Here is a 26,170-nt window from a genome sequence, read left to right on the forward strand (position 1 = left end):
TGTATATTTATCTAATTTTAAAAATTTCATGTGAATTTTTCATAAAAATTGGTACAAATAATCTGCATATGTAATCAAACCTAATGCCATTTTAAAAAAGAGGGGTCCATGAACTCGTTTTCAAGTTAAATAAGTCTGAATGATAAAAATCAGTAAAAAAATGCATCTTTTCCCAATATGTTACAGTTTGACGTCGCGAAAAATAACATAAGTTAGCAACGTGATTACCTCCACTGTAACTGTATCGTATGCCCTAACGGGTTCAATTGGAAAATTCTGTTGTAGACTTATTGGTAGATCTTACTTTACTTTTTGCTATTAAAATTTCTCTATCTATAATTGTTTTCGAGATAACCAAAAACTGAGAAATTTCATAAAAAATATTATTTCAAGGGTATTAACTCCAAATTGGGTTGTCCAATTTGTCTGAAAATTTTCTAACTAATAGATATTGACCCGATGATCATTTTTATCCCATGTCAGTTTTGCTCTAACAGTTAATAAGTTTTGAGATATAAGCCAAAAACTGCATTTTACCTCTATGTTCTATTTTTAGCCAATATGGCCATGTTTGTTGACTGACCGGAATAAAAAAACACCCCATAAAAAACACTAACTGTATACTAGATACCATAAGGATCATTCAGCCCAAGTTTGGTTGAAATTGGTTCAATAGTTTCTGAGGAGGAGATCTTTGAAAAAGTTTAAGATGGCGACAATGAAGGAAGCGTAGTGATGGCAATAGCTCACATGGCCCTTTGGCCAGGTAAGCTAAAATTGTTCTAAATGCTGCATGCTTAGCAAAGCAAAAGCAAATAAAATGCAATCCTATGATTTGGTAAGGCAAGAGATTAAACCCATGACATCCTGCACTGAAGGAGTACACACTACCAAACAACTAGTGGAGAAGTACAAGTACAAGAAAAACTAATGCTATCACAATTTTATTACAAGGAACTTCCATACATTCTGTATTTACTGCTTATAAAACACAAGTAACAATATTTGACAAGATATTTCCCTTTTTCTCTATCACCCTGAAAATATTCTACAAGTATTAAAATCGCTTGTTTAATAGGTCAAAGCATACAAATTTATGACAGCTGTATGGAGTTTACATATACAACTGGACTAAAATCAGTATTTATACACTGCACGGCAGTAAAAAAGGACCAAGTACAGTTAACTAATGTGACTCAAATACAGACTGCTTTTCGGTTAATAATAAAGATGATGTTACTATTAAACTATTATGTTGCTGTCTGATGGTCTACTTTTATTATGATGATGATAGAGATCAGACTTTAATACACATCACTGTGTGCATAATCAATTATTATGTACAGATTTGTTTAAAAGTTACATAAATGCAAGACTACTGATTACTATATAAAATGGTACCATCAGAGATATATTTATATGAATAATTCCACTCAATACTGTTACCTTTATTCTTTTAATTTAAATTACAATTTTCAGGGAGTAGATTTCACACACTAGTCAACATATCTCTCCCACCCTCTTTTGAATAGCCTTACATATAATCATGATTATAATTTTTATCAGTCTTCTAATGTTTAAGTTAAACCAGAATCATGTGTAAACCTCTTTTTTGTATCAGTATATGTAATGAATATTCTTTGATAATTTGACCAATATAAACCTAATGATTGTCAAATCTGAACAAACTCTTTAGTCACAAAGGGTTACAGCTTAGAAAGATTTCACAGTAGATTGTACCCTGCTCAGTAGCTCCACAACTCTAGTATTAGGACATTGTGATGTAAGAGCAGAACTTATCAGTGACGTCACATTATTAGAGAACTTTTGAGCGTCAATACAATATGAATTTATCAAGCTTACTTCTGGTAGGACATACTAGCATAAAAAATGTCTTATCAGAGACTAAAAATTGAACAGAAATAGTAGGATAAACAGTTTTCAGGTTTTCTGCATCTAGATATTGTTAAATATCTGTCACTGGACACAATGCCAACTTGCCAAAAAGGTTAACATTGTGACACATGGCTGATATTTTATGATATAAATGTTAAGAAAACCCTTATATCTATACATAAAACACTGTAAACAATATTTACATTTGTATACTCACTCCCTGTCATGTTTGCTGACACTAAACAGTCACAAATCAATCCATCTGTATATGTCATATTATCATATTGTTATCAAATATCATACCATCTCTACAGCACTTAATAACTTTGTTTATGCATTTAAAAATATATGTATGCTTTGACACTTAATATTCATGCTTTTTAAAAACTGTTTCCTAAAATCAATTCCTTAAACTATAACCACCAAGTATATATTCATACATTATAAATTCTCATTAAACATTTGAATCTACTGAAAAGGAAATGAAGATCATACAAGTATATAAATTAAGAGTAGCACACACATTCCAAACATACTCTCAACATTTGTCCATTTTATATTTATATATATATTGAATAGTCATTGCAATGTTGGAATAAAATAAACATACATTCTCAAACATTCATCATTTAAACATTTCAAAAAATGCATGTCAGTTAATAGGTGTACAAAGAAGTATCTGTTTGAGCATTTGTTTTCCTTTCTTATTACATATGTAGAAAAGTTGTCTGACATCACATGTTAGATCATAACATTTCTTTTTATAATATTAAACATGGTTATTACCAAAATAACCCTGCAATCAAGCACTTTTATTAATACCAAATTAAGATATTGTGATATTTAAGGACTGTCAGAGAACATAACGGTATATAATTCATTAAAATCTTTGCCATTTTTTTTTTGAAAGGTGAACAAATTTGCATTTTGGTAGGTTGCAAGTTCACTATATCTACAACCTTGGCTACTTTTACACAGTCAATGCTAAATTCAACATAATTCTATAAATACATTCTGATATAAATTTCCATTCAGTTTCACACATGAGATTTAAAAAAAAAACTATTCTTTTTTGTCAAATCAAGAAATCACCAATTTATGTGATTTTAAATCACCTTCTTCTGAACAATGTTATAAGTTACTTTTATCAAAATGGAATTTTCAGACTATTATAAAGGTGCTTATTGCTTTAAGTTTATAGTAAGTATCTGTTTAAGCTTGTTTATCTATATATGTGTTTGTGTGGACTGTTAATACTTTTTCAAAAAGAAAATACATTTTCTAAAACAAATGCAAATAGATATGAGCAACCCTGTACATGCATGTATACCAATGTTCATAAATGCAAAGTAAAATGTATTACACATTCCCCTTTCAAAGAGCAATGACTATTACACATTGCAGTTCTGTACATATTACAAAGTACTGGAATCAGAACTTGTGCTATTACTGTTCCTTTCATAGTTACATAAGAAAACAATCTGTAATTACATTACACAATTACAATATGAAAAACAGTAAAAAACATATTGTGTTTATAACAGATTTTGATCATTATTCATTTAGTAAGTAAGTATGTGGAAAGACTGTTAGATCACTACATGAGTTTACATCATCAAGATTTGTTGGGTTTGCTTGGAGGTGGAGGTGTTGATGAACTCCCTGATGTAGATGGATGTTTTTTGGCATTGGCAGCAATCCAGGGATGTTCTAATATTCCATCCAGAGACAGTCTTTTGAATGGGTCATGTTGTAAAAGCTGAAAAATATGAAACTTTCATAATGACTGACTGACACATTGTACTAATGATTTTATTTTCATTCGATTTTAATGACTTAATTTGCAAATTCCTCAGGAATTAATCATGCTACTTTTGATCTTAAGAATAAAGATAATCTAAAAGTTACAACCTTATTCTAAATTGAAAATAAATCCATTCAACTCTAAAAGAATTTTTTCGGCGTAATTGAATAAAAAGTTATCATTTTGAAATCTAAATAATGAAAAATTATTTAATCGACTGAACATGATTTATTTTCCTTTCTGCTGTCAACACAGAGAAATGTGATTTATGCTGATCATTAACCTAATATCCCAAATGACATAAAACATAAACTTGGGGGTCCTGTGAATTATTATACAATGCTGAGTGGCAGTTTACAAACTGGAAAAGCATTTCAATCAAGATTTAGTAACAGACAACCAAAAAATGGTAATTCCTGACAAAAGGGAGTTTAAATTGTCTAATCTCGGAAATTTTCAAAGTTCATTTTGATTGAATTAGTAATTGAAAGTTCAGACATTTATATTTTAGATCAGTCATGACCATGATGACTGGCATATATGATTGTTTCTAGACCCTTGAAAGCAGCTTTTATTTATTCTTTCAATATCTTTTACATGATAAAAAAAAATCCTGTCATGTGTAGATAAATATTCTTGGCCTCCATTCCTATCCATGTTCAAATTTTCACTTTCAAACATTTATGGTGGTTGGGATCAATATATCATTATTTACACATCAGTACTTCATATCTAAGAAACAGGCAATATATTCCTAAGTTTTAAAATTCATTCATACATTTTTGTATTATTCAATATTATCAGACAATATGTGTTCTACAAGGATCACCAGTCCTTCACCTTTCATTTGATACCTTAATTATTAAAATACAAATGTACATTCTACATATATGTAGTTTGATATTAACACCTATTTTGTTTTAAAAAGGTACGACTTTCCAGTATGTTCTTTTTTGACCGGGCCCGATTTGGTGGTATAACATCTTACAAAGTCTATCCGAAACATTTTGCAAATAATTCCATTCAAACCGTTGCTATGGGGCTTCTTAAAACTTGCAGTGAGGTGGGTTTTTTTTTGCTCCATGTTGAAAGCCTCACTGCGACTTTTGAGATGAAGAACAGCAATAAAAGTGCTGTTCCTTTGCTTTTTGTGTGTTTTTTGCTATGCATGTATTGATTTTGTTTCATGGATGGATACCCCGTATACTTTGTTTTTCTATTATATAAAAATCAAAACAAAAAATACATGGTCTGCATAACTAAATACAAAAATTATTACCTTTCTGACTAAATCTTTAGCACCATCTGTACAGTATGAGGGGAAATGTAAATCCACTTTAGTAATGCGTCTGTAAGTCTCAGTATTTGTCTCTGCTTCAAATGGTGGGTTTCCCACCAAAAATTCATAACACAGAATTCCTAAACTCCACAAATCAACTTTTTCATCATGATGTCTTCCTTCAATCATTTCAGGTGGTAAGTAATCTAATGTTCCACATAGTGTTGTTCTCCTATTAGTAAAATGAAAAAAATAAGTGGCATTTTTTTTAAATACAAGATCCCTTACTACACTTGAGCCACAATACCCACCAGTCCTTGCTTTAAGAATAACCTGTGAAATGATTTTATATCTTCACAAATCAGCTGAAACATTCAGTGGGATCTCAAGTTGATTTGGTATTGACCTCCAAATCTTAGATTTCTAAAATCACTAATTTTTAACTATTTCAATGTTATGCATGATTTTTTTTATTAGTTGTCATTGACTTTGAACTAGCTGTCAGTAACTGCAAGTACTCTCAGATCTGTGTTTTTGTTGTTGTAGGGATGTATAAATACCCTGCCACGTCCAGTCTGTGTTTTTGTTAGATGTCTTTCTGCTATGTATCGATCTGAACTGTTTTTTCAAGTTTGTTCTTATGTTGTACTGTTACACCACTATCCCAGGTTAGGGGGAGGGTTTGGTGCCAACAAACTAGTTAAACCCCCCTACATTCTGTATGTGCCTGTCCCAAGTCAGGAGCCCTGTAATTCAGTGGTTGTCGTTTGTTGCTGTATATCATATTTGTTTTTCATTCATTGTTTTGTACATAAATTAGGCCATTAGTTTGAATTGTTTTATTTTTGTTATTTCTGGGCCTTTTATAGCCAAATATGTGGTATGGGTTTTGTTCATTGTTGAAGGCTGTAATGTGACCTAGAATTGTTTACTTCTATGTCATTTGGTCTCTGGTGAAAAGATGTCTCATTGGCAATCATAACACATCTTATTTTCATAAACACAGCGAAATCACTGATAGACATGTCCACCATCAAAAATTAATGTTGAAACAGAAAATTGGTAGCCTTGTATACTTCGCTTGGTGGTTCATTGGTAAACTGTCACTCTTCAATCTTAAATGGAACAGCTTTTTGAAATAAGTCATCATTATTTATTTAAATAAATTTACTCTTGTATATGAATGTGTGCATGTAATAATTTAACAATTACTGACTAAATAAAACTGAATATGTATTTATTGGTTTTTTATTATTTCAAGTATTTATATGTGCTGGATACATACCTTGATGATGGTGCATGTACAGACCATCCAAAATCTGCTATTTTCACATCTCCAGTTAATCCAACCAATAAATTCTCTGGTTTTATGTCTCTGTGTATTACTTTCTTATTGTGACAATACTTCAAGGCATTTGACAGCTGAGTCATATACTACAATGGAAAAACAATTTTAAGGCTGACTAAAAAGGTGTGGAACACCCACTAACAATATCTATGTCAAATTTCTTTCAAAAAGAAATTTTAAATCCATCTCGGTTTTTTTTTATAATAGTCATGATAGTCAAACATTTATTACAAAGATTCCAAATAAACTTTTAAAAAATTATTAAAACCAAGTTCCTAAGTAGGGAAGCGATCTGTTTATTTTCTTGGCTTCTGTCAAATACACTTTAGAAGTCATATTACAAACGGGATATCACATCCTAAATTAGGGTGATGTTGCATATTGAGCCCATAAAGGACTAGGCCCTGTAAGACCCTTTTTTGGCCCCAAAATATAGCCTTTTAACAAATTAGTTGAAATGTAAACTTTTAGCTATTTATTCGAAAGTAGAATACTTCTGTTCCATAAATGTGGGCTGTTTTTGACAATACAATGCACATGCATCAGGTTATAGCATCATAATTTTAATGCAATATTACTGAAATCTTCACAATTTTAGCATTTGTGCTAATTTTAAGACGTTTTTTTTTTTAATCTAATATGGAAGTGGTCGCATTTGTGTTCAGTCTAAATATTTGAATATACATTGTATTTGATGATAATACATAACATATATAAAAGTTGAGACTGAACACAAATGTGGGCAGTTACATTTTAGACAAAAACCATCTGAAAAGTGACGTTTTATGGCATATTTGATTGATTTTTCATATTTAAGCTTGAAATTGAGCGTCTTTAATGACCAAATCAGTTCAAATCTTTTACATAAACTAATTGATTTGACTGAAGTAGACAATTAAGTGTTTAGAAAATGTCAAAAATCTTTCATTAGATGAACTTGGAATATTAGGTCAAAACAAGTCCATCAGAACAAGAGAAGATCCATGTAAACTAATTGTTCCTTTGAATAAACTTATTCTTAAAGGTTATTAATTTAACAATGCAGTAAAATCTCTGAATATTGTTTTATCAGTGTTATCATTGGGGTTTTTAATAAATTAAAACCTTTGTATTGCTATACATTTATGAAAACTTGTGCTCCTACATCCTGCTGATATTTTATTTTGGTAGAGCACAAGGTCATGGTTTTCTATATTTTGGTATAGCACAAGGTCATGGTTTTCTATATTTTGGTATAGCACAATGTCATGCTTTTCTAAAGACTTCTTATTACATCTTTACACTAAATCTGTTGGATGTATACAGATGTATATAACAAGATTTATTTAATAGTTGTAATTGGCTTTGAACTAGCTTTCAGTAACTGTTAGTAATCTTTGATTGGTACTTTGTGTCTTTTGTGTATTTGTGAGTTGACATTTTTATATATTTTTCTTTGTTGTGCAGTTACACCAATGTTCCAGGTGAAGGGATGGGTTGAGTGCTCACAAATATGTTTAACCCCACAGCATTCTTTATGTGCCTGTCCCAAGTTAGGAGCCTGTAATTCAGTGGTTGTCGTTGTTGCTGTATGTCATATCTGTTGTTTTGTTTAATCTTTTAGCATAAATCAGGCTGTAGGTTCCTCGTTTGAATTGTTTCACATTTTTTCATACATGGGCATTTTATAGCGGACTATGCAGTATGATTTTTGCCCATTGTTGAAGGTCTATAGTTCCAAACATCTATGTCAATTGGACTCTGATGGATAGTTGTCTCATTGGCAATCATACAACATCTCCTTATTTTTATAAAAGGCGTGCTCCTTTATCCACTGGATCAAAATTTCACTACAAACCTAAACACTGTTGATTAATAGTGTTGCTTTGTATTTTTTATATGAAGATATAAATACACAAATCAGAGAGTATCTGCATACAAAAAATATTAAACATTATACATAAACAACAATGGCATAGCTTTTCAATTTAAATCTGGTGTAAGGAAAGGATAAATTACAATATATCTTTATCTAACATAACCCTCATATAGAGTAGAATGTGTTGGAACATTTGACTTACTGTAGCACAGGTACTTTCTGAAAATCTGTTTTGTCTTTTCAACTCTTTGTACAATTCACCTCTTGGTGCATATTCCAAGATCAAATATACACGTGTTTTATCATGAAAATAACCAAACAATCGCAGTATATTGGGATGTCTACAAGATAAGTTACAGAAAGAAATATCAGTTAATATCTTTGTTGAAACAACTACAATAACTATTCTGAAATTTTGAATGTGGAAAAATTTCCAAATTTCTAAACAGCACATGCACACATCCATCTTCATCTTCATAAATTTCAAACTTTCAAATTGCAGAGATAATTAAGATGACACCTATGAAAACCCATTCATGTACCTCATCCAACAGCAAAATTATTTTCAAAATATGCTTTTGTTATGCAACTGACAATTTTCATCGTTAATATTTCTGAATTTTCAGTAGAATGAAATCACTATTATCCATCTTAAAAAATGATCACATTTATTTCTCAGAGAAATCATGGTTATGTCGAAAATAAAACGTGTGTTTACTGTAACTCAATGACCCATATTTTGAGAGCCAACACTTTTTTTAACATACCTCAAATGAGCTTGTATTTCTATTTCTCTTCTTAACTGATGTTCTACACCTGCTTTTTGAAGCTGGGATTTAAACAGTACCTAAGAAAAGAAAAGTGAAAGAAAGTTATAACTTCCATAAATCACATAGTTGTTACAAAAACATTGGGTTATGCATATGTAATAACCACAGATTTGCCCTTGTCATATTTCTGCCTGGGGCAAATAATCCACCTTTACCTAAGGCCAATATGGACATCCCATGCAATTTCAGTGCAAAATCTATATGGCCCCTCTTCCTGTCTGCAGCATGCGGAGAGTCATGTCCAATCTGCAAGATTTACTTGATATGAAATAAACCTTGCTTTTTATAAAACTGTTTGAACTGTCAAGCTTTCAAACAAAATAAGCTCATATTTAATTTTAAATTGATGTCCTATATTAAATGTTGTTACATCATACATGTACTAGAAACAAAACGTTGGAGAACAACAATTGTACAAAAACAAATGAAAAGCAAACAAATATTAAATAAACCATTACATGATAACATATCAACTCTACTATCATACCTCATCCCATATAAGAGACATTGGGCCTAAATGCCTTGGTCCCATATAGAAAATACCATGTAATAATCTATAAATATTACACTTTATATTGATTTGAAGAATGTTGACATGTGTTTATTTTCTAATTACAGCAAGATACATACATGTATAATACTTATCATTTAATACCTACTTTTAAAGCAACAATATACTTTGTAGATTTTTCTCTTGCCAAATAAACATTTCCAAACTTTCCTTTGCCAAGAGGTTTACCAATATCAAAATCATCCAGTGACCATTTTTTCCTGCAAAATACAAACATTGTATGATACAAAATTTCTTATTGTTTTCTCTCTTGTCGTAAAATGAATGCCTACATGAATACTTCGCTTACAATCAAGTAGAACTGTGAGCTTTTGCTCACTAATGAAACCCCTGCTTTAAGTTTGTAGTTAGGAGGTTGAAGAGAAATGAATCTTAAAAAGGAATACCTGGCACAACGTAAAGCATGTTCACATGAAGCCTGATAAATGATTAATTATGGAAGCTTCTAATCATTGCTGTATTTTTCAGTCTTTCAATTTAAAACTTAACATTAAACCGTGTGATATTTTTCTTCAATGGGTTGGGCATGTGACTTCACAAATGTTCAGCTGTCGTATTTTCTGGCACACGAAATGCAACCATATAAAATTAGAGGCAGCAAGAGGGTCAAGTTTGACACCACATTATCAACTGATAAAGTAATTTATAAACAAGGCAAACATTGTAGGTGCCAAATCTGCATTATATTTTGAATAATTTTCATTGTTCAATCATTATAATTGTTCATAATGTTTAGAGCTTACAGACTGTTATATTATTACCAAAACATTGAAAATTCTGATGTTTGTTTTTTTTTCCACCATCATTATTATGTGTCACGCTTCATTTTATAATAATGTGATAAAACATAGAAATAATATCAAGAATTATGCTTAAAATATGAAATAAGATAAAAAAATATGCTTAAAAAAGGCCTCAAGTTTATCTTAAAAATATTGAAATTTGTTTTCAGAGGATTGGCTAACAGCCCACTAATGTTTAATTTGTTGAAATGCTTTATATTGCCTAATTTTATAGGTACATTTCTATAGGAAGGGATTTATCAGAATTGTTATTTTTGGCATTCATTTCACTGTGTACAAGTGCCCTATAAATCTGAATGATTGCGCTAAAGTGCCATTTGAGTCAACTAGCACCCTTTTGCCTTGAGATTTAAGCTGGAATACTGTACAAACAATATAGATAGGCTGAGTTAAACCTGTATACATTATACTTAAATTTGGTTGGACATTATCCTGGAGGTTAGGAACACCCATTTGTGCATGTTGTGTTGATAATTATATTAACCAATCATAGGGAAGCTACAAAGTCGTTTATAGTTGACCTATTTGTATTTAGATTATATTGCCGCTGTTATTTCTTGCAGGAGGAAAAAAGAAAGAAAGAAAAACACTTCTTTTGAATGTTCATCAACATCAGGACAACGAACGTGCACATTTCTTTCATTTTTATCGACTGTTTACAAGTCATTATTTTGGACAACTACTTATACCAGAAGTTATCATCGTTGCCTCATTCTAGACGATTATGAGAACGTAGGGTAGCGGAATCTGCCGAGGTTTGACGATTGTACTTATTCCGTCAACACTTCACAGCATTATAATGTATGAACAATTTATCAGGAACGTACACAAAATCGAGAATGAATTTTCTTATACCTGTTTATATATCCTGTAAACAGTCAAGGGTCTAACTTAAATAGGTTATTAGAGAAAAATAACATACATTTGTTATTGAGGGCTAAAAAATCAAAAATCTGTGATAACATATGTATGTCACATGTTTCAAAGGGGCATTATACATCCTTTATTTTGTTAAATTGTGTACTAGTTCTATTGATATTATAATTGTCTTTAAATATATTAAACTTTAGAAAGATATAACAGCCCATAGTTTGCCAATCATGCATAACACACCCATGTTATTACAGAAAAAATATGCCTGTAATAACTAAAGGGTGTTATTACAGCTTCTCTACATCTCTTCAAAGCCTTTTCTCCTACATATATCATAATGTATTTTAATTTATTGTAATAACTAATGATAAGAGCATGTAATGAGGTTCTGCGCAAGCTTCCTAGTCAATCCCAAGTGTCTCATGTAATAAGTTAAATGCCTGTAATAACTAAGCCTTGTTATTACAGCTAAGTTATCACTTAAAAGCCTTGTCTCATTGATTTACCATGGTTGATCAAAAATGTATTAATTGAATTGGAAAATTAGTTTTCAAGGTTATGTATTAAGTTACTGCGCAAGTTTCAAGAATTCCCAAGTGCCCACTGAAAATAAAAATGTTTATGGTACATTTAACTGATAACAAACATATGTTACTACAGATTAAGAGAAATTATCCGTAATAACACATGTATGTTATTTTTCTCTAATAACTTATTCAAGTTACACCCTTGACTGGTAAAAATATGTAGTTCTTGTAAACAAATAATATACGTCTTTTGCCAAATAATAAAGTATGATAAGTCCTGTAAGTCCACGAGGACCTCATTAGGGGATGTGTACAATTGTGATTTGACTGTTTGACAGTTTTTCGTTTGTGATTCTTGACCATAAAATTGAAAGTCAAACATCACAATTGTTTTAAGATTGTGTATGTTACTGCCAATTTAGGGATATATGTAGAAAATTCTTTCTAGAATATTCTTAACTCGGTGTTGATTACTCGTCTATAACTTGGAATTTCGATCAGTACCAAAAAACATGTAAATAAATTTTTATCACAAAATGGTAACACATGTGATGATGGAACTATTTTTATGTGAACATACACTACTGTTGACACGGTCTGGTGCTGTCAACAATCATGTATGTCTCATTGGCACTCATACCACATCTTCTTATATCTATATATGAAGCTTATCTGACATATGCCGATGGTACTTACAACTAGAAATATTTATTCCATTGGTTCATAAAATAAAATAAAAAACTTTATAGAATCTTGACTTTATTTTCAACTTTATTAATGTATCTAGAAGCAATGCACATATGTGATGGTGTCAATAATCACACATGTTATTGATAAAATAAAATTGTTTGTTGCCATATAAAAATAAGATGTGGTATGATTGCCAATATGACAACTCTCCACCAGAGACCAAATGATGTTGAAGTTAGCAATTATAGTTCACCTTACGGTTCAACAGGGAGCAAAAGCCCACACCGCATAGCAAGCTGCAAAGGGCCCCAAAATGATAAGTTTAAAATATTTAAATGAAAAAAACAACGGACTGATTTATGAACAAAGCTATAAACAAAAAAAATTATGATAAACAGCAACAAACGACAACCAGGACAGGCACATTTAGAAATTGACATTGAAGGTCAGTTGAGAACAAAACTTTACGACAAAAACGATGATTTCAACTTCCAAATTGTGAACTTTCCATTTCTATGTAGCAACATTCCAGCAGCACCTGCATACATGTATGAAGGCAATATCTCCCAGTTGATACGATATTCCAGAGCTTGCATTTCCTATCATGATTTTGATAGAGGGTTGCTGCTTACAAGGAAGCTATTAAAGCAAGAGTTCCAAAAGGTAAAGTTGAAGTCATTCCTTCAAATATTTTAAGGACACCCTCATGATTTGGTTGACCGTTGTGGAATATCTGTTTCACAGATGACAACGGTAATGTTCCAATTGTCGTAACCACAATCCTGACCCCTTTTTTCGTACATGTGACCTACTGAATTAGACTTATTACCGGGTTTGTACTTACATGAGCAACACAACGGATGCCACGTGGAGCAGTATCTGCTTACCTTTTTGAAGCACGAGAGATCACCCCTGGTTTTTGCTTGATTCGTGTTGCTCAGTCTTTAGTTTTCTATGTTGTGTTATGTAGACTGTCGTTTTGTCTTTTGAACGTTTTTCGTTTTTTTGCTATGGCATTGTCAGTTCGTTTTCGACTTATGAGTTTGACTCTCACCTTGGTATCTTCCGCCTCTCTTATACTGATCAAACGTTCACTACAAGATTAGGTTTGTCAAGGTTCTTACTTACACTGTTGACAATAATGAAAGTACATTAGTTCATAGCAGGAAAATGCTCCTCCAATTACCACATTCTTACATCATGTACATTGTGTTTCATTTGCATTGATTTGTCCTGTTTTTGTATAATTCATCAAATTTCATAATGGGGCCTCTTATAATACTGCAGAATGGAAGTGGAACATCATAAATATTGTCTCACTGTGATAATACATACTAGATTAAAATAAATATGCATTTAATATTGATTTGAAACTATAAATCGTAGGATAAATATCCAAACTTAATTAATTAGCATTTACGATTAAATTAAATCAAGAAAATCAAAAGATAGATATAAATTTTGTAAAAAGTCACATATGTTATATAAGATGTCAAAATGCCAAGTCACATATGTTGGAAAAAATATAGCTTTTCTTCCTTTTTCCTTCATAATTTCATTAAACCTGTGTTACAAATATAATTTCCATTACATTTGTAAAATATAAATTGTCACTTTATGGCAATACTTTTGGGAGGATTTTTCAACAAATAATAAATCAATTGCCAAAATATCGGTCACATACATTGTATGGCTATGCTATAACATAGAAGTAAAAAAAAATCATTGCACCATATTCATTTGGTTAATTGTTTCAATTTAAATATAATTTAATGACACCTACTTTTGTTTCTTAGCATTGTATGCATGTTGACACTGCATTCAAAGTGAAGAAGATTTCATAACTAATATTTATTGAAATGAATATTTGACATGTCACATATGTTAAAAATGTTTATTGGTAAAAGAAGGCGTCCAGAATCAATTTTATGATGGTCAACCTATCTTCTGTTGTTTTTCTGTGGATGCTTTGGTATATCATCTTTCTGAATCATATTTTTTTTCAACCTGTGTCACTTTCTAAAATATAACTATGATGTCCCATTTTATATCATGGCTTAATGGACAGACCCATGTGTGTGAATAATATTTGTCATGTAATGTTTGCATTTACAATTAGGTGTTCCTCCCGGATAACGTCCAATCTAATTTAAGTATAATGTACAAATGTATACAGGTTTAACACCGCCAATCTATTTTGTTTGCAGATGTCAATCTTAATCACAATGCTTATGCAAACGTTTATTGAAACAAAGCAAGCATGCCAACTAAAGCCTTACCCTACAAGCATTTGGAAATTAGCTCTTACTAATCCTAAATCTTGCATAGATTATTTTATTACTATGCACTAAATAAAACAAAATAACCCAATTTACATGTATGGTGTGTCGATCATGGATGTCTGCGAAAGTGCTTTGGTGACTATTAATATCTCACAGAAACTGTTATCTGCTTTTGCTACAGTATTCTTCCAAGTTCCAGGACATTTCAAACATTGAGTGTCAAGTTTGGTGCTTAAGAAAATAAACAAATTTAGTAAATATATACCTTTCTCTTGACAGACCCTGAGGTTCTAAATCAGACATTTGGCTGGGAGTCTTAATCATTTGTGTAGCACATCTTTGATCTGTAGCATTAGTATTTACTTCTTTTAGCACTCTTTTGGCTTGAGCATCCATAATAAAACCTTTAAATCATTAATCTGAAAAAGAATTAACAATAATTATTAGGTTTTTTTTATAGATCTTACTTCACTACCCATAACCAGATCGGCTGAATTTTCTAATCTGTCAGTAAAATGTAATCCTCATCAACATCAGTTACATTATCTCTTATTCATAAAAAAGCTTCTGCCAAAGTTTCAAAAAATTCTATGAAGCTTTGACAAAGTAATTGATGTGCAACAAACTTTAATCCCAGACTATATTTATGTTAACTGTAAAAAAAACTAAGTCCATTTATCAGTTTAATACAGAAAAATGAAAATAAATATTTTCAAAATATCAATCTGTATACGGTTTTTGGTAATTAACAAGCTTCTGTCCAAATTTCATGAAGGCTTGACAAAGTTATTGATGACAGAAAAACTTTAACCCTATTACTTCCGGACGTTGATATAGTGATTGCCTATATAACTTTACTCGACTGCAGGTCATCGATATATTGATAACTTCTGGTAGGTTCATTCAGTGCCAGTCGTCATTATATTGACTTTCTATATAAGGTAAAGGTTTCGGATTCTAGCCAATCAAATCACAGATATTTTTAATTTAAGTCAATAATAGGTCAGAAGAAGTATTTCCCTGTGGAAAGATGTTTACATTGGTTGCTTCCTGCATTCCATTCTAAAATTATTTCGATGCCAAAGTTGACCCCCTTAGTTTGTTCACATTTGAGTTTGAAACAATTGAAGTGGTTGAAGAAGTAGCGTACGGGTATGCCTTTTTATAGCAAGAAGACCCTAACAATCATGATTTTGTTAGAGAAATATTTTTAAATGATGATTCTGACAAAGAATTTTTAAGTTTTGATGAGGATGATCTAGAAAATGACAAAAAAATAGCTCCATTTGAGGACAAACGGAAACCTGGATTAACATGGTCTCGCTTTTAATGCTGTAAAGAAGTTAAACTCTGCTGTTGGAGAAAATCCACTGATGATAGATTTCTTTCGTTTAATTATTAAGGTTTCATAAAAAAATTAGTTGAAGGAACAAACTGATACACACTAGATATAGACTTTAGTGTTTCCTACAGGAGATTTTGGCGTGGTATGGCGCCCTGCTGTATTTTCTTGACGCCCTGCCCTTTTTCTGTCATATTTTATAACGTCCTGCCGTAATTTAATATCGGTTCTGCAATATATCTTTTAGTAAGACCATTTGGAGTTATTTCCCTTAGGACGAAATAAAAAAATGGCCTACATTTATTGAATTTCGTATTTATGTTTGAAGAGTTTTGAAGGGACAGAGTACAAATACGGTTCATGATTGAATCTAATAAGGACAACATCAATTTGTACAGCTACGAATTCAAAAGGGAACCCGCTGATTGTTTGAGTTATAATTTTACGATGCATGGGATGAACATTATCTCTGATTTTGTAAACAATCAGCTGTTTGTTTATATATTCTATTTGTACAAAAAACCAACAAGGTTTCAATAAAAAAAAAACAAACAAGAATCTAGGATCACTTGGTCTAGCTTTTGTGACATAAATGTTGCAGCATAACATTATAAGGATGTTTGCTCCTCGTGTTTTTGAATTTTTGCCAGATATTAGGAATCCTCTGGTTTTATCCATGTGGTGCCATTCAAAATTTTTCTTTTCATAATTTATTACATATAGTTTAATAGCCATTTTTGAAAATCTTCATAAAAATCTTATTTTTTCATAGTTTTTGAAAGAAAAAATGTGCTGATGTTAAATGTATGAAAAGTCTAGAGAGAATCACTTGTCTTCATGCCAGATTTTCAATTGCTTAGATCTCAAAAACAAGCACAAAGACCCTTCAATTTTTTCTGCTTTTTAAGTTCCTTTATTCACATACTTTCAATTTATAACAGTATTTTAAAAAGCTTGTTATTTTGAAACAGAGTAGCAAACATCCTTAAGCAAATGTATACAGTGGCGGATCCCGTGGACCCCCCCCCTTTTTTTTGACGATCAATGCATTTGAATAGGGACATATAGTTGGAACCCCCCTTTTATAAATGGCTGGATCCACCCCTTGTATAGATCTGATTTACCGAAAGTGATGATTTATAAAACAAACTAAAGGGCCTGGGGCACTCACTGAGGTCTATTTCCATCTTCAACAATGGACCCTCTCCATCATTATCTGATTATGGAAAAAAAGACCATTATATATATTTTTTTTGTGGTTTGTATTAGTCCCGAGATTACTCTGACGTCCAACGGCTGTTTTGCCAGACAAGCTGGGGCCGTGGGACGTCAGAGCTCGTCCCATATCAAAAAGTGGATATTTGCCTGTCCAAAATAGATACGCTGCTTCGTCGCTTCTGGTGCCAACGGACGGCCTTGGAATTATATAAATCGGGTATCAATTTGTTCATTTTTCATTTATCTCTTCATTTATGTAAGTTTCACCTACCTGCCACCCTTTATTTTCTCATATTTAGACAGTTTTCACAGTGACCCACCGATTCTGGCATTTTGAAAGATTGTCATGTGATCACGAGAAAAAAGTAAGGCACAATGGACTATGGGAAATGATGTATGCATATTACCCTAGGTCAATATGAATATATAATCTAACACCTCGCTCATTTACGGTGCAAGCAATGTAAATATCCGAGAGCTTCCGAATGTTATCGTGGTTGGCACTAAATGCTTAATACCGATCTCCTGTAAAGGAGGTGATAAATCGTGGTTGGCTACTAAATGTTAAATATCGATCACCTATAAAGGAGGTGAAAAAAGTATAAATATTTGCATATTTGAGTCTCAAGGTCGCAAAATCTCTCGTAACTTGACGTCCATTTGAAAAATAAAAGTAAAAATGTCTGAATCGATGGGTCACTGTGAAAACTGTCTAAATATGAGAAAATAAAGGGTGGCAGGTAGGTGAAACTTACATAAATGAAGAGATAAATGAAAAATGAACAAATTGATACCCGATTTATATAATTCCAAGGCCGTGCGTTGGCACCAGTGATGAAGCAGCGCATCTATTTTGGACGGGCAAATATCCACTTTTTGATATGGGACGAGCTCTGACGTCCCACGGCCCCAGCTTGTCTGTCAAAACAGCCGTTGGACGTCAGAGTAATCTCGGACTAGGTTTGTATATGTATGAAATTGATGGTTTAATCTTGTTCTACTGTCTGTTGCCAGTGTTGGTAATAGTAGTTCGGATGGTGCGGCAATAAAGGCCGTGAATAATTTTATAAAATACTATTAGTCGTGTTTTAAGAAGCAAAATTTCATCTTAGTGTAGGTAGAACTTTGTAAGTTGTTCATCGGTGCCAGTGGCAGTGGATAGATCTCTGATAAAAAAAAACTTGTTCACGTATATTTCCCCCTATCTATATATAATAGGGATCATTCGTAATATTTCTTCCTGTAGACGTCGCTGGTGTTCCATAAGTGGTTGTCGGAAACGTTTTAATCAATTTGACGCTTGAATCGCATTACGTTGCACATGTCTACATTAGTAACCACAATCGACACTCGCTAATTTCACCAAACTAAGCTCCAAAATTGTTGTGTCCCCGGCTGCAATTATTCTGAAGGGGGACCACAGATTCCCAAAAGACCATGAAATTCTTTTAAAATGGAGAGGAGGCATCAAGAGAGTTGATCCACCCATCAAAAATATCTAGGGAAACCCGGCGGAAAATATTCGACCAAGTTTGCCATAACCAGCTGATAACCATGTCATGCCAGGAGATTATATATAACAACAGGATTAGGTTATTATGTATTTATATTTTTCTTATATTTAGTACAGTATTTAACCTCTTTGTTTTATTTTTTCTCGATTAAACAGCCCAATAATTTGACAGGTTATTATTTATTAAAATAGGGGGATGACACAGGGATGTATTTTATTCTTCAAATATACCCTCACACTTTGTAAGTTTTTTCCTAGTCTTCACATTTTTTCACCCTTTTACCTTTGTTTGCATTGTAAATAAAAAATAATAATTATGTTGTGCACTTAATTATAGCAAGTGAAATATATTTCCCTGACAAAACAATGCATGAAAGGAAGAGAACTACATGTATTGGGAAATATGATAATCCCTATATTGCATTCTAAAAAAAAACCATGGTACATATGAGCATAATTTTTCTATTTGTTTGTCGCAATAAAGTCTGAATTTTCTAAGGACTTTACATTAAACTTATGGCAAAAGCTGTCAGAACAATTTTTTTTAATTCTTCAAAGTTGGAAATCAAGAGTATTTTTGTTAGAAAAAAACATCACACACACACCCCTGCATTAAACGCTTGTCCTTTATGAATGATAAGAAAAATTTCTGAACCTGCAGTTTATTAAATAACATGATGCTTTGTGTTTTCCTGTTTTAATATTTCAGAAGCCATCATGGATAACAGACTTTTTACCCAACCATGAAGTGATGAATGGGATACATCTTTATGTTTGAAATGAGTTCATGGTTAAAATCCAAGTGGCTGCAAGTGCGGGGATCAATACTTCTGTCAGAACCAGATGTAAAAAAAATTTGACAAAGGTGACAACAATTGGCAAATAGTGGAATTATGGAACAGGATTTATTTACTAGCCAAGACAGTTCCTTATATTAACACACAAACTTTTCTGAAAGGGAAATTCCAACTAGATCAGAAGAAAGTAGTTTGTGATAGAAAAGTGTCGTCCAACCGAATTCACATTAAAAGAGTCCTTGTATTGTCTAAAAGTTACACAAGGGTAAAACTTAATGCCCCTCCTCCGCTGTGGCAGGGGAATAAACAATCTGAAACATGTAATTCCACGTGGAAACTTCTAATTAAACTTGGTTCCAGAATTATCTGTGTTTGCTGTGTTCTTTCTAATTTCATAAAAATACATTGTAAATAAATATGCATAAAAGATGAAATGGATTTACATGCAATTGATTTTATTATTTGTTCTAATGTGGTGCTGTTTCACGACTGCTTTCCCAGTTAGCACAAAAAAAAATAGAAAAATGTTGAAAAAAAATTGTAGAAAAATATCAAAATCATGCACAAATGTATGGCGTTAAAAATATTTTCAAAACATTTTCATGATACTTTTAAAACATCATTAAAATGTTACTGAATTTTGACAACAATGTTTGTAAAATGTCTTATAAATGATTTGAATGTGTTTGTTCATCAAATATCCCTGAAACATTTTTAAAACATATAAAAATTCATTTCTGCAGAATAAAATGTTTTGATAAAGTTCAAAAAATATTTTTTAACAAAATGTTTTAATAATCTTCATATTCTCAAAAAATCATTAAAAAATCATTTAAATGTTATTCGAAATATCATTATAAAAATGTTTTCTAACATAATCTTTCAAGTCTTTTTATAAAATATTCAGAAACATATAAACAATGTTTAATATCAGAGACAGATTTAGGAGTGGGGTGCCTGGGTCCCCCCTTTATGGCCCTTATGGAGCTACATTTATGGTAAATCCAGATTTTTTTATTACTCTCAAAACTTTGTCTAGTTTGGGGCCTGATGACCCCTTTTAATGCCCCCGCAACTGAAAGTTGTGGGCATATTATTTTACTCCTGTCTGTCCTTCTGTCTGTCTGTCCGTTCGTCCCATTATGGGTATATAGTTATTCAGCACAACTCCTCCTACAGTTAGAATCCTAGGAAGTTTTCACTTTGCTGTCTGTTTGTACATATATTGAAGATGTGCATGTGGTTATGGTTTTCATTTTTAGTGATATTTGCCCTTTTGGGAGATAGTTGAACTTTGTCATTTTTGGGGTATAAGCGGTTAAATGTTATAGTTATTTTAAAATAACACTTTGCATATACAGGGGCATCAATTGTGTCTCCCAGACACAATAATATCTCAAAGAAAGTCCTACATTGACTTTGTTTTAATACAGTTACATCAGTGTGGAGTGGGGGGGGGGGGGGGGTCACTTTATCTAGATTCAAAATCCTGGATCCACATTTGAGAAAACAACTGCCATCATACTGATCTTTACCCCACATCTCCTTTTACATTTGTCTGCATGCTGTTGATGCCGGCTTAATCTATATATTTTTTGTCTATTTTTGTCGGGTAAATGTCTCATTGACAAACCCCAATATTTCCTGTCTTAGATATCAATTTTATTGATAGTCCATTTTTTGTATTTTGCACTGAACACATATGAAAAAGATGTGGTTTGATTGCCAATGAGACAACTCTCCACAAAAGACCAAATGACACAGAAATAATTACAACTATAGGTCACCGTACAGCCTTCAACAATGAGCAAAGCCCATACCGCATAATTTGTTTCACTTAAATAGAGGTATTAATTTTTATACGACCGCAAAAATTTTTTTGGGATCGTATAATGGTATGATGTCGTCGTCGTCTGCGTCGTCGTCCGAAGACACATTGGTTTCCGGACAATAACTTTAGTTTAAGTGAATGGATCTTTATGAAATTTTTTAAGAAAGTTTAATACCACAAAAGGAAGGTTGGGATTGATTTTGGGGATGATGGTCCGAACCGTTTAGGAATTTGGGGCCCAAAAAGGGGCCCAAAACAAGCATTTTTCTAGTTTCAGGATAATAACTTGTGTATAAGTATATTGACTGCTCTAAAATTGTACCACAATGTTTAATACCACAAGTAGAAGGTTGGGATTCATTTTAGGGGTTATAGGGCCAACAGTTTAGGAATTAGGGGCCAAAAAGGGGCCAAAAACAAGCATTTTTCTAGTTTCCAGACAATAACTTGTGTTTAAGTGTATGGATCTCTCTGAAATTGTACTACAAGGTTCCATACTACAAAGGAAAGGCTGGGATTGAGTTTTGGGGTTATTGCTCCAAGGGGGGAGGGGGGGGTCAAAAAGTTGGGGGGGGGGGGATTTTTTTCACAATTTTTTTTAAGGGATTCATATTTTTTTTTCAAAATTTTTTAAAATTTCGAATTTTTGAAAAGTTTCAAGAAGAAATCTTCAATTGCACAGTATTGCGCAATGGATTTATAAGATCTTTGACCACATTTATTTTGTGTCAGAAACCTATATTATGTCAAAAATTTGATTACAATCCAAATTCAGACAGTATCAAGCTTGAATATTGTGTCCAAATTTGCCCCAACTGTATAAGGTTCGACCTCTGCTGTCGTATCAGGCTGCGCTCAGCAAAGCATTTTATTTCAGATTATAAATATCCTCATGCATTTCATTTGGTCCAGCATTGAACAAATTTTTTCTTAGAAGTGTTTTTTTATCTTTTGTTTGATCATGTGTAGCATCTGTCATTTTCTGTCTGAACAGCTTTTCGATGGTTTTCTTTGCTGTCTTGGTCAACAATACACAAGATAACAACAATAAGAAATGCAAAATTTTTATTTAATTTTGTCATTTCACTGTTCTTTTTCAATTTTTCTTTTGTTCAATTCTTTTTATTTCTCTTGACTTCTGCTGGCTTCTGTAAAGAAAATTTTAACAGATTAGTCCTGTTGTTTAGTGAGTAAACTAGTGGAGATAATTTAAATTTCATCAAATTACACAAGAAAATTTTATTTTAATCCAGTCTGGTTTCATTAAAATTTATATTGAAAAGCGACATCTAATCAGTGTGGCTGGATTCGGAAGATATACACGTATATCTGTGGAGTTTCAGGTGTATTATTATCATACGAGTCTGTAACGGTAGAGTTCACCAGTACTTAAATAAAACTGTACAGTACCATTTTCCCAACTGAGATTAGGACCTGTAACCTTTACTTGGTCTTACAAAAAATCAACTCTCTTAATGGTAATTGTATATTTTAACACAAATACATTTTTGTGATATAGATTGAGGCTATAAAAGGATAAATACCTTCACACAATCTGCTCCTCCAGAATGGTTTGAATCTAAGCTTATAAATTTTGGCTCTTCTAATTGATTCTACAAAAGATAAAAAAAAGTCAAAATATTAAATAAAATACAGTCAAGAAAAAATCACATAGTACTAGTCAGCTACAAAGGTCACAACATTCAAAAATGAAAGAAAATTCAAACAAGAAAACTAATGGCTTGATTTTAAATTATAAAATAAGACAATAAAAAAACAAATATATATGTATATATATCAGAAATTAACCAACTATAACTACTAAATTAAAGGCTCCTGACTAGGATTGACACATTAACAATTATCTATACTTACAAAAAATATATCTGGCCTAGCCTTGAAGGGTGATTAATCTCAGGCACTTGTCTCAGAAAAAAATTTCCTATAACACATGTTATATTAAGGTATATAGGAATTTTTTTTTTGAGACAAGTGCCTGTGCGATTAATCATGAAAACTGTATAATGAATATATTGTCTTTCATGGTTACAAATATCTACCAGTAGAAAATGTCTGCAATATTTCACTATTTTATATTACTTTACTAACTAATACATTGTTGATGACGCTGAAAACAGCATACCTAATATATGCTATGTCTTGCTTTTGGACTCTGTCAAGGCAAGACAAAAAGGAAAGAAATCAATGATTCAAGTTCAAATATATTGATTGATTGTTGGAATCTTAATGTCCAGTGACAAATATTTAATGCATGTTCCAGGCAAAGTTTAATTAAACAAGCTAAGGAATGGTTTGAATTTTTTTAAAACATGTAGGTAAAGATTTTTTAAAGTACTATTACATAGATTAAATTCTGCTTGCCATGAAATATTTGAAAAACAAAATATCATGTGGATTTAATGGTATAACTAATGAAATTTTGAAAAATTCTTGTATGCTGAATGTTGGGCATGATATGTATATAAAATTATAAAACATTACTTTTTTCTTAAAAATTAATAAAATTTTCTCTCTAGCAAGTTCTTATTGGAGAGAAAATTTATTTAACCCATATTCAAAGGAAGATGTTTTAATAGCCCTTCAAACAACAGAGGTATAACCCTTTTTACTAGTTTAGGAACATTTTTTTCTAGAGTATAATAGTTTAGAAAACTATTTAGAATCTTATAAGATTATCTGCCAAGAACAGATAGGATTCAAAAAGGACGTAGAACTACATGTATAGGGACCACATTTCTAAGTTTTAAAAATATTTAGTTGGGTCAGTTTTCATAATTATGTTCTAATCAATTTTGCAGAATTTGAAATTATTCCATATTTAAATAATTCCTTGTTTGAACTTGAATTGCAAATAAAACTTCATTATAGATGTACATATCTTTTAAAATTTCCAAAAATGGCCCCATCATGTTATATATAAAAAGTTTGCAGAGAAGGGCCTTTATATTTCTTTTACAGTGTCTTCTTTTTTTAAGTTGATGAAGCTGAGACATATTAAAAGATTTAAAGCTTAAAAATGTAGAATCATGTCTTGTTTAAAAGTGGTATTGGGAGGATTTAATACTTTCCTTGTGTAATTGTCCCATTTCAAAAGTAATAAATTGTTTATATATAACTGGGACTAATAGACTATTAGTATAATAGTCCCAGTATATAACAAGTTAAATTTAATTTTCCCTTGCCCAGTCTGCATGGTCTGTATCACATTTCATGGCCAACAGATAATATCTGTATAGAACCCCTATTTTTAATTATTATTATACAAAATCATTTAATTGTATCCTAGAAAGTTTAATTATATATTCATGACTATTTATATGTTCAGTGGGGTTTTTATTTTGCTTTTTTCTAACTTGGGGTACATGTATTTGTCACTTGGTATTTCACACTAAATATTTCATATAAAATTGCATTTCAAAAGATTATTTAGGGGACATTTCTGATTTGATTTTATGCAACTTGGTACCAACAGCAGAATAATTATATTTGTTTATTTTCATTTTCTTCTGAGATAAACATAAATATTATTGTCTATTATAAACAATCTTGCTATATATTTATATTTCAACCAAATTAAATTGTAAAAAATAGTATATGTGTTCACATCAGGAGAAAATAAAAACAACAGACATTGACAGATGACAGAGCTATGACAAAACAAACAAATACTCTTTATATACATTTCAGCGTTTTTCAACACATTATTTGTAAAAATACATCCATAAATGCCTCCAATAAACGTCTTTTTATATGAAAAATATAGCCCAAAAATGTTGCCTTGTTGGTGACGAAAGCTTTTTGGCAATGTACTGTAGCGGCGTTTCCGCTTATAATAGAAGAAATCTCAATATTTTTTAAATACATCGTTTACCTTTCTATAAGATCTATATTTCTGTCTCTTGTGACAGCTCCACGTAACGTTAGTTCTGGAACAGACCAGGTATTGTAATCATCGGATGCCATTGTTTACGTTGTAAATACAGATGCAAGCGTTTTACGTGATTGAAGCGTTCAAGTAACCACTTATGGAACCGCAGCGTCGCCACGCGTGAAAAGTCGTGAATGATTCCTATTAACCAAATCATAATAATCTCCGTACATTAACGTCTCTTATATACCAATGTCTTTCACTGAAATACTTTTTATCATGGAATATTCTTGTTTTGCTTTGGCTAGAAACTCGCGGTACAATGTTTTTAAATAATTTGCAGCCGATTTTATGATTGGTTGAAAACCTGGAAAAAATTTTACAAGAGCATTTATGATTGGCTAAAAGAGTAAATATTCTTTAAGAAAGCAGAAATCTGAAATTGAACATTTAATTTTAACATCAATGAAAAATAAATTATTTCAGTCAAAATAAAAAAAAAAATAATCCTGATAATTTTTGCATTCATTAATTTGTAGTTTTAGAGTTTGTCCGGAGAAGGAACGGTAATGTATGCGGAAACTTTGAATTGCAATTTTATATGATTTTATCGACGGTGTGATGTATTAGTGCCTATTCAAATAAGATTGCGGAAGACATTGGTTGTGTGTCTCCTTCTGTTGTCGGGTATTTGAGAAGTCTCTTAGTATAGTTCTAGTAAATATACGTTAGCCAATGACTAAAAGGGTAACAAGACATTTCGGCACCCAGACAAACTCGGCACCTCATTTTTTCACTGCTGTAACCTCCGCTGATGTG

At 31.7% G+C, this 26,170-nt stretch overlaps 1 protein-coding gene and 1 long non-coding RNA gene across 2 annotated transcripts; one reads left to right on the plus strand and one right to left on the minus strand.

Moving 5' to 3' along the window:
- Nucleotides 1-928: 928 nt before the first annotated feature.
- On the minus strand, nucleotides 929-25,690 carry LOC127700405 (aurora kinase A-like). The gene is made up of 8 exons (XM_052203852.1): nucleotides 25,583-25,690; nucleotides 15,027-15,180; nucleotides 9,675-9,786; nucleotides 8,953-9,032; nucleotides 8,388-8,526; nucleotides 6,265-6,413; nucleotides 4,980-5,211; nucleotides 929-3,655 (listed from the first exon to the last, which is right to left on the minus strand). Exons 2-8 carry the CDS (start codon nucleotides 15,155-15,157, stop codon nucleotides 3,512-3,514), a joined length of 987 nt encoding a protein of 328 aa, XP_052059812.1. The 5' UTR covers nucleotides 15,158-15,180; nucleotides 25,583-25,690; the 3' UTR covers nucleotides 929-3,511.
- On the plus strand, nucleotides 18,540-20,073 carry LOC127700406 (uncharacterized). The gene is made up of 2 exons (XR_007981570.1): nucleotides 18,540-18,913; nucleotides 19,544-20,073. It is a non-coding gene; the product is annotated as an uncharacterized LOC127700406 (long non-coding RNA).
- Nucleotides 25,691-26,170: the final 480 nt, after the last annotated feature.

Source organism: Mytilus californianus, unplaced genomic scaffold, assembly GCF_021869535.1.
Source record: "Mytilus californianus isolate M0D057914Y unplaced genomic scaffold, xbMytCali1.0.p SCAF_5, whole genome shotgun sequence".
In the NCBI taxonomy this organism is placed as follows: domain Eukaryota; kingdom Metazoa; phylum Mollusca; class Bivalvia; order Mytilida; family Mytilidae; genus Mytilus; species Mytilus californianus.

What these genes read in the sequence shown, in the direction of transcription:
- LOC127700405 (XM_052203852.1), bottom strand. Translation starts at nt 15,157, where the DNA reads ATGGATGCTCAAGCCAAAAGAGTGCTAAAAGAAGTAAATACTAATGCT. An exon ending in CAGGGTCTGTCAAGAGAAAG is followed by an intron (nt 9,787 to 15,026) that starts GTATATATTTAC and finishes TGTATTTTGCAG; the next exon opens with GAAAAAATGGTCACTGGATG. An exon ending in GAAATACAAGCTCATTTGAG is followed by an intron (nt 8,527 to 8,952) that starts GTATGTTAAAAA and finishes CTTATCTTGTAG; the next exon opens with ACATCCCAATATACTGCGAT.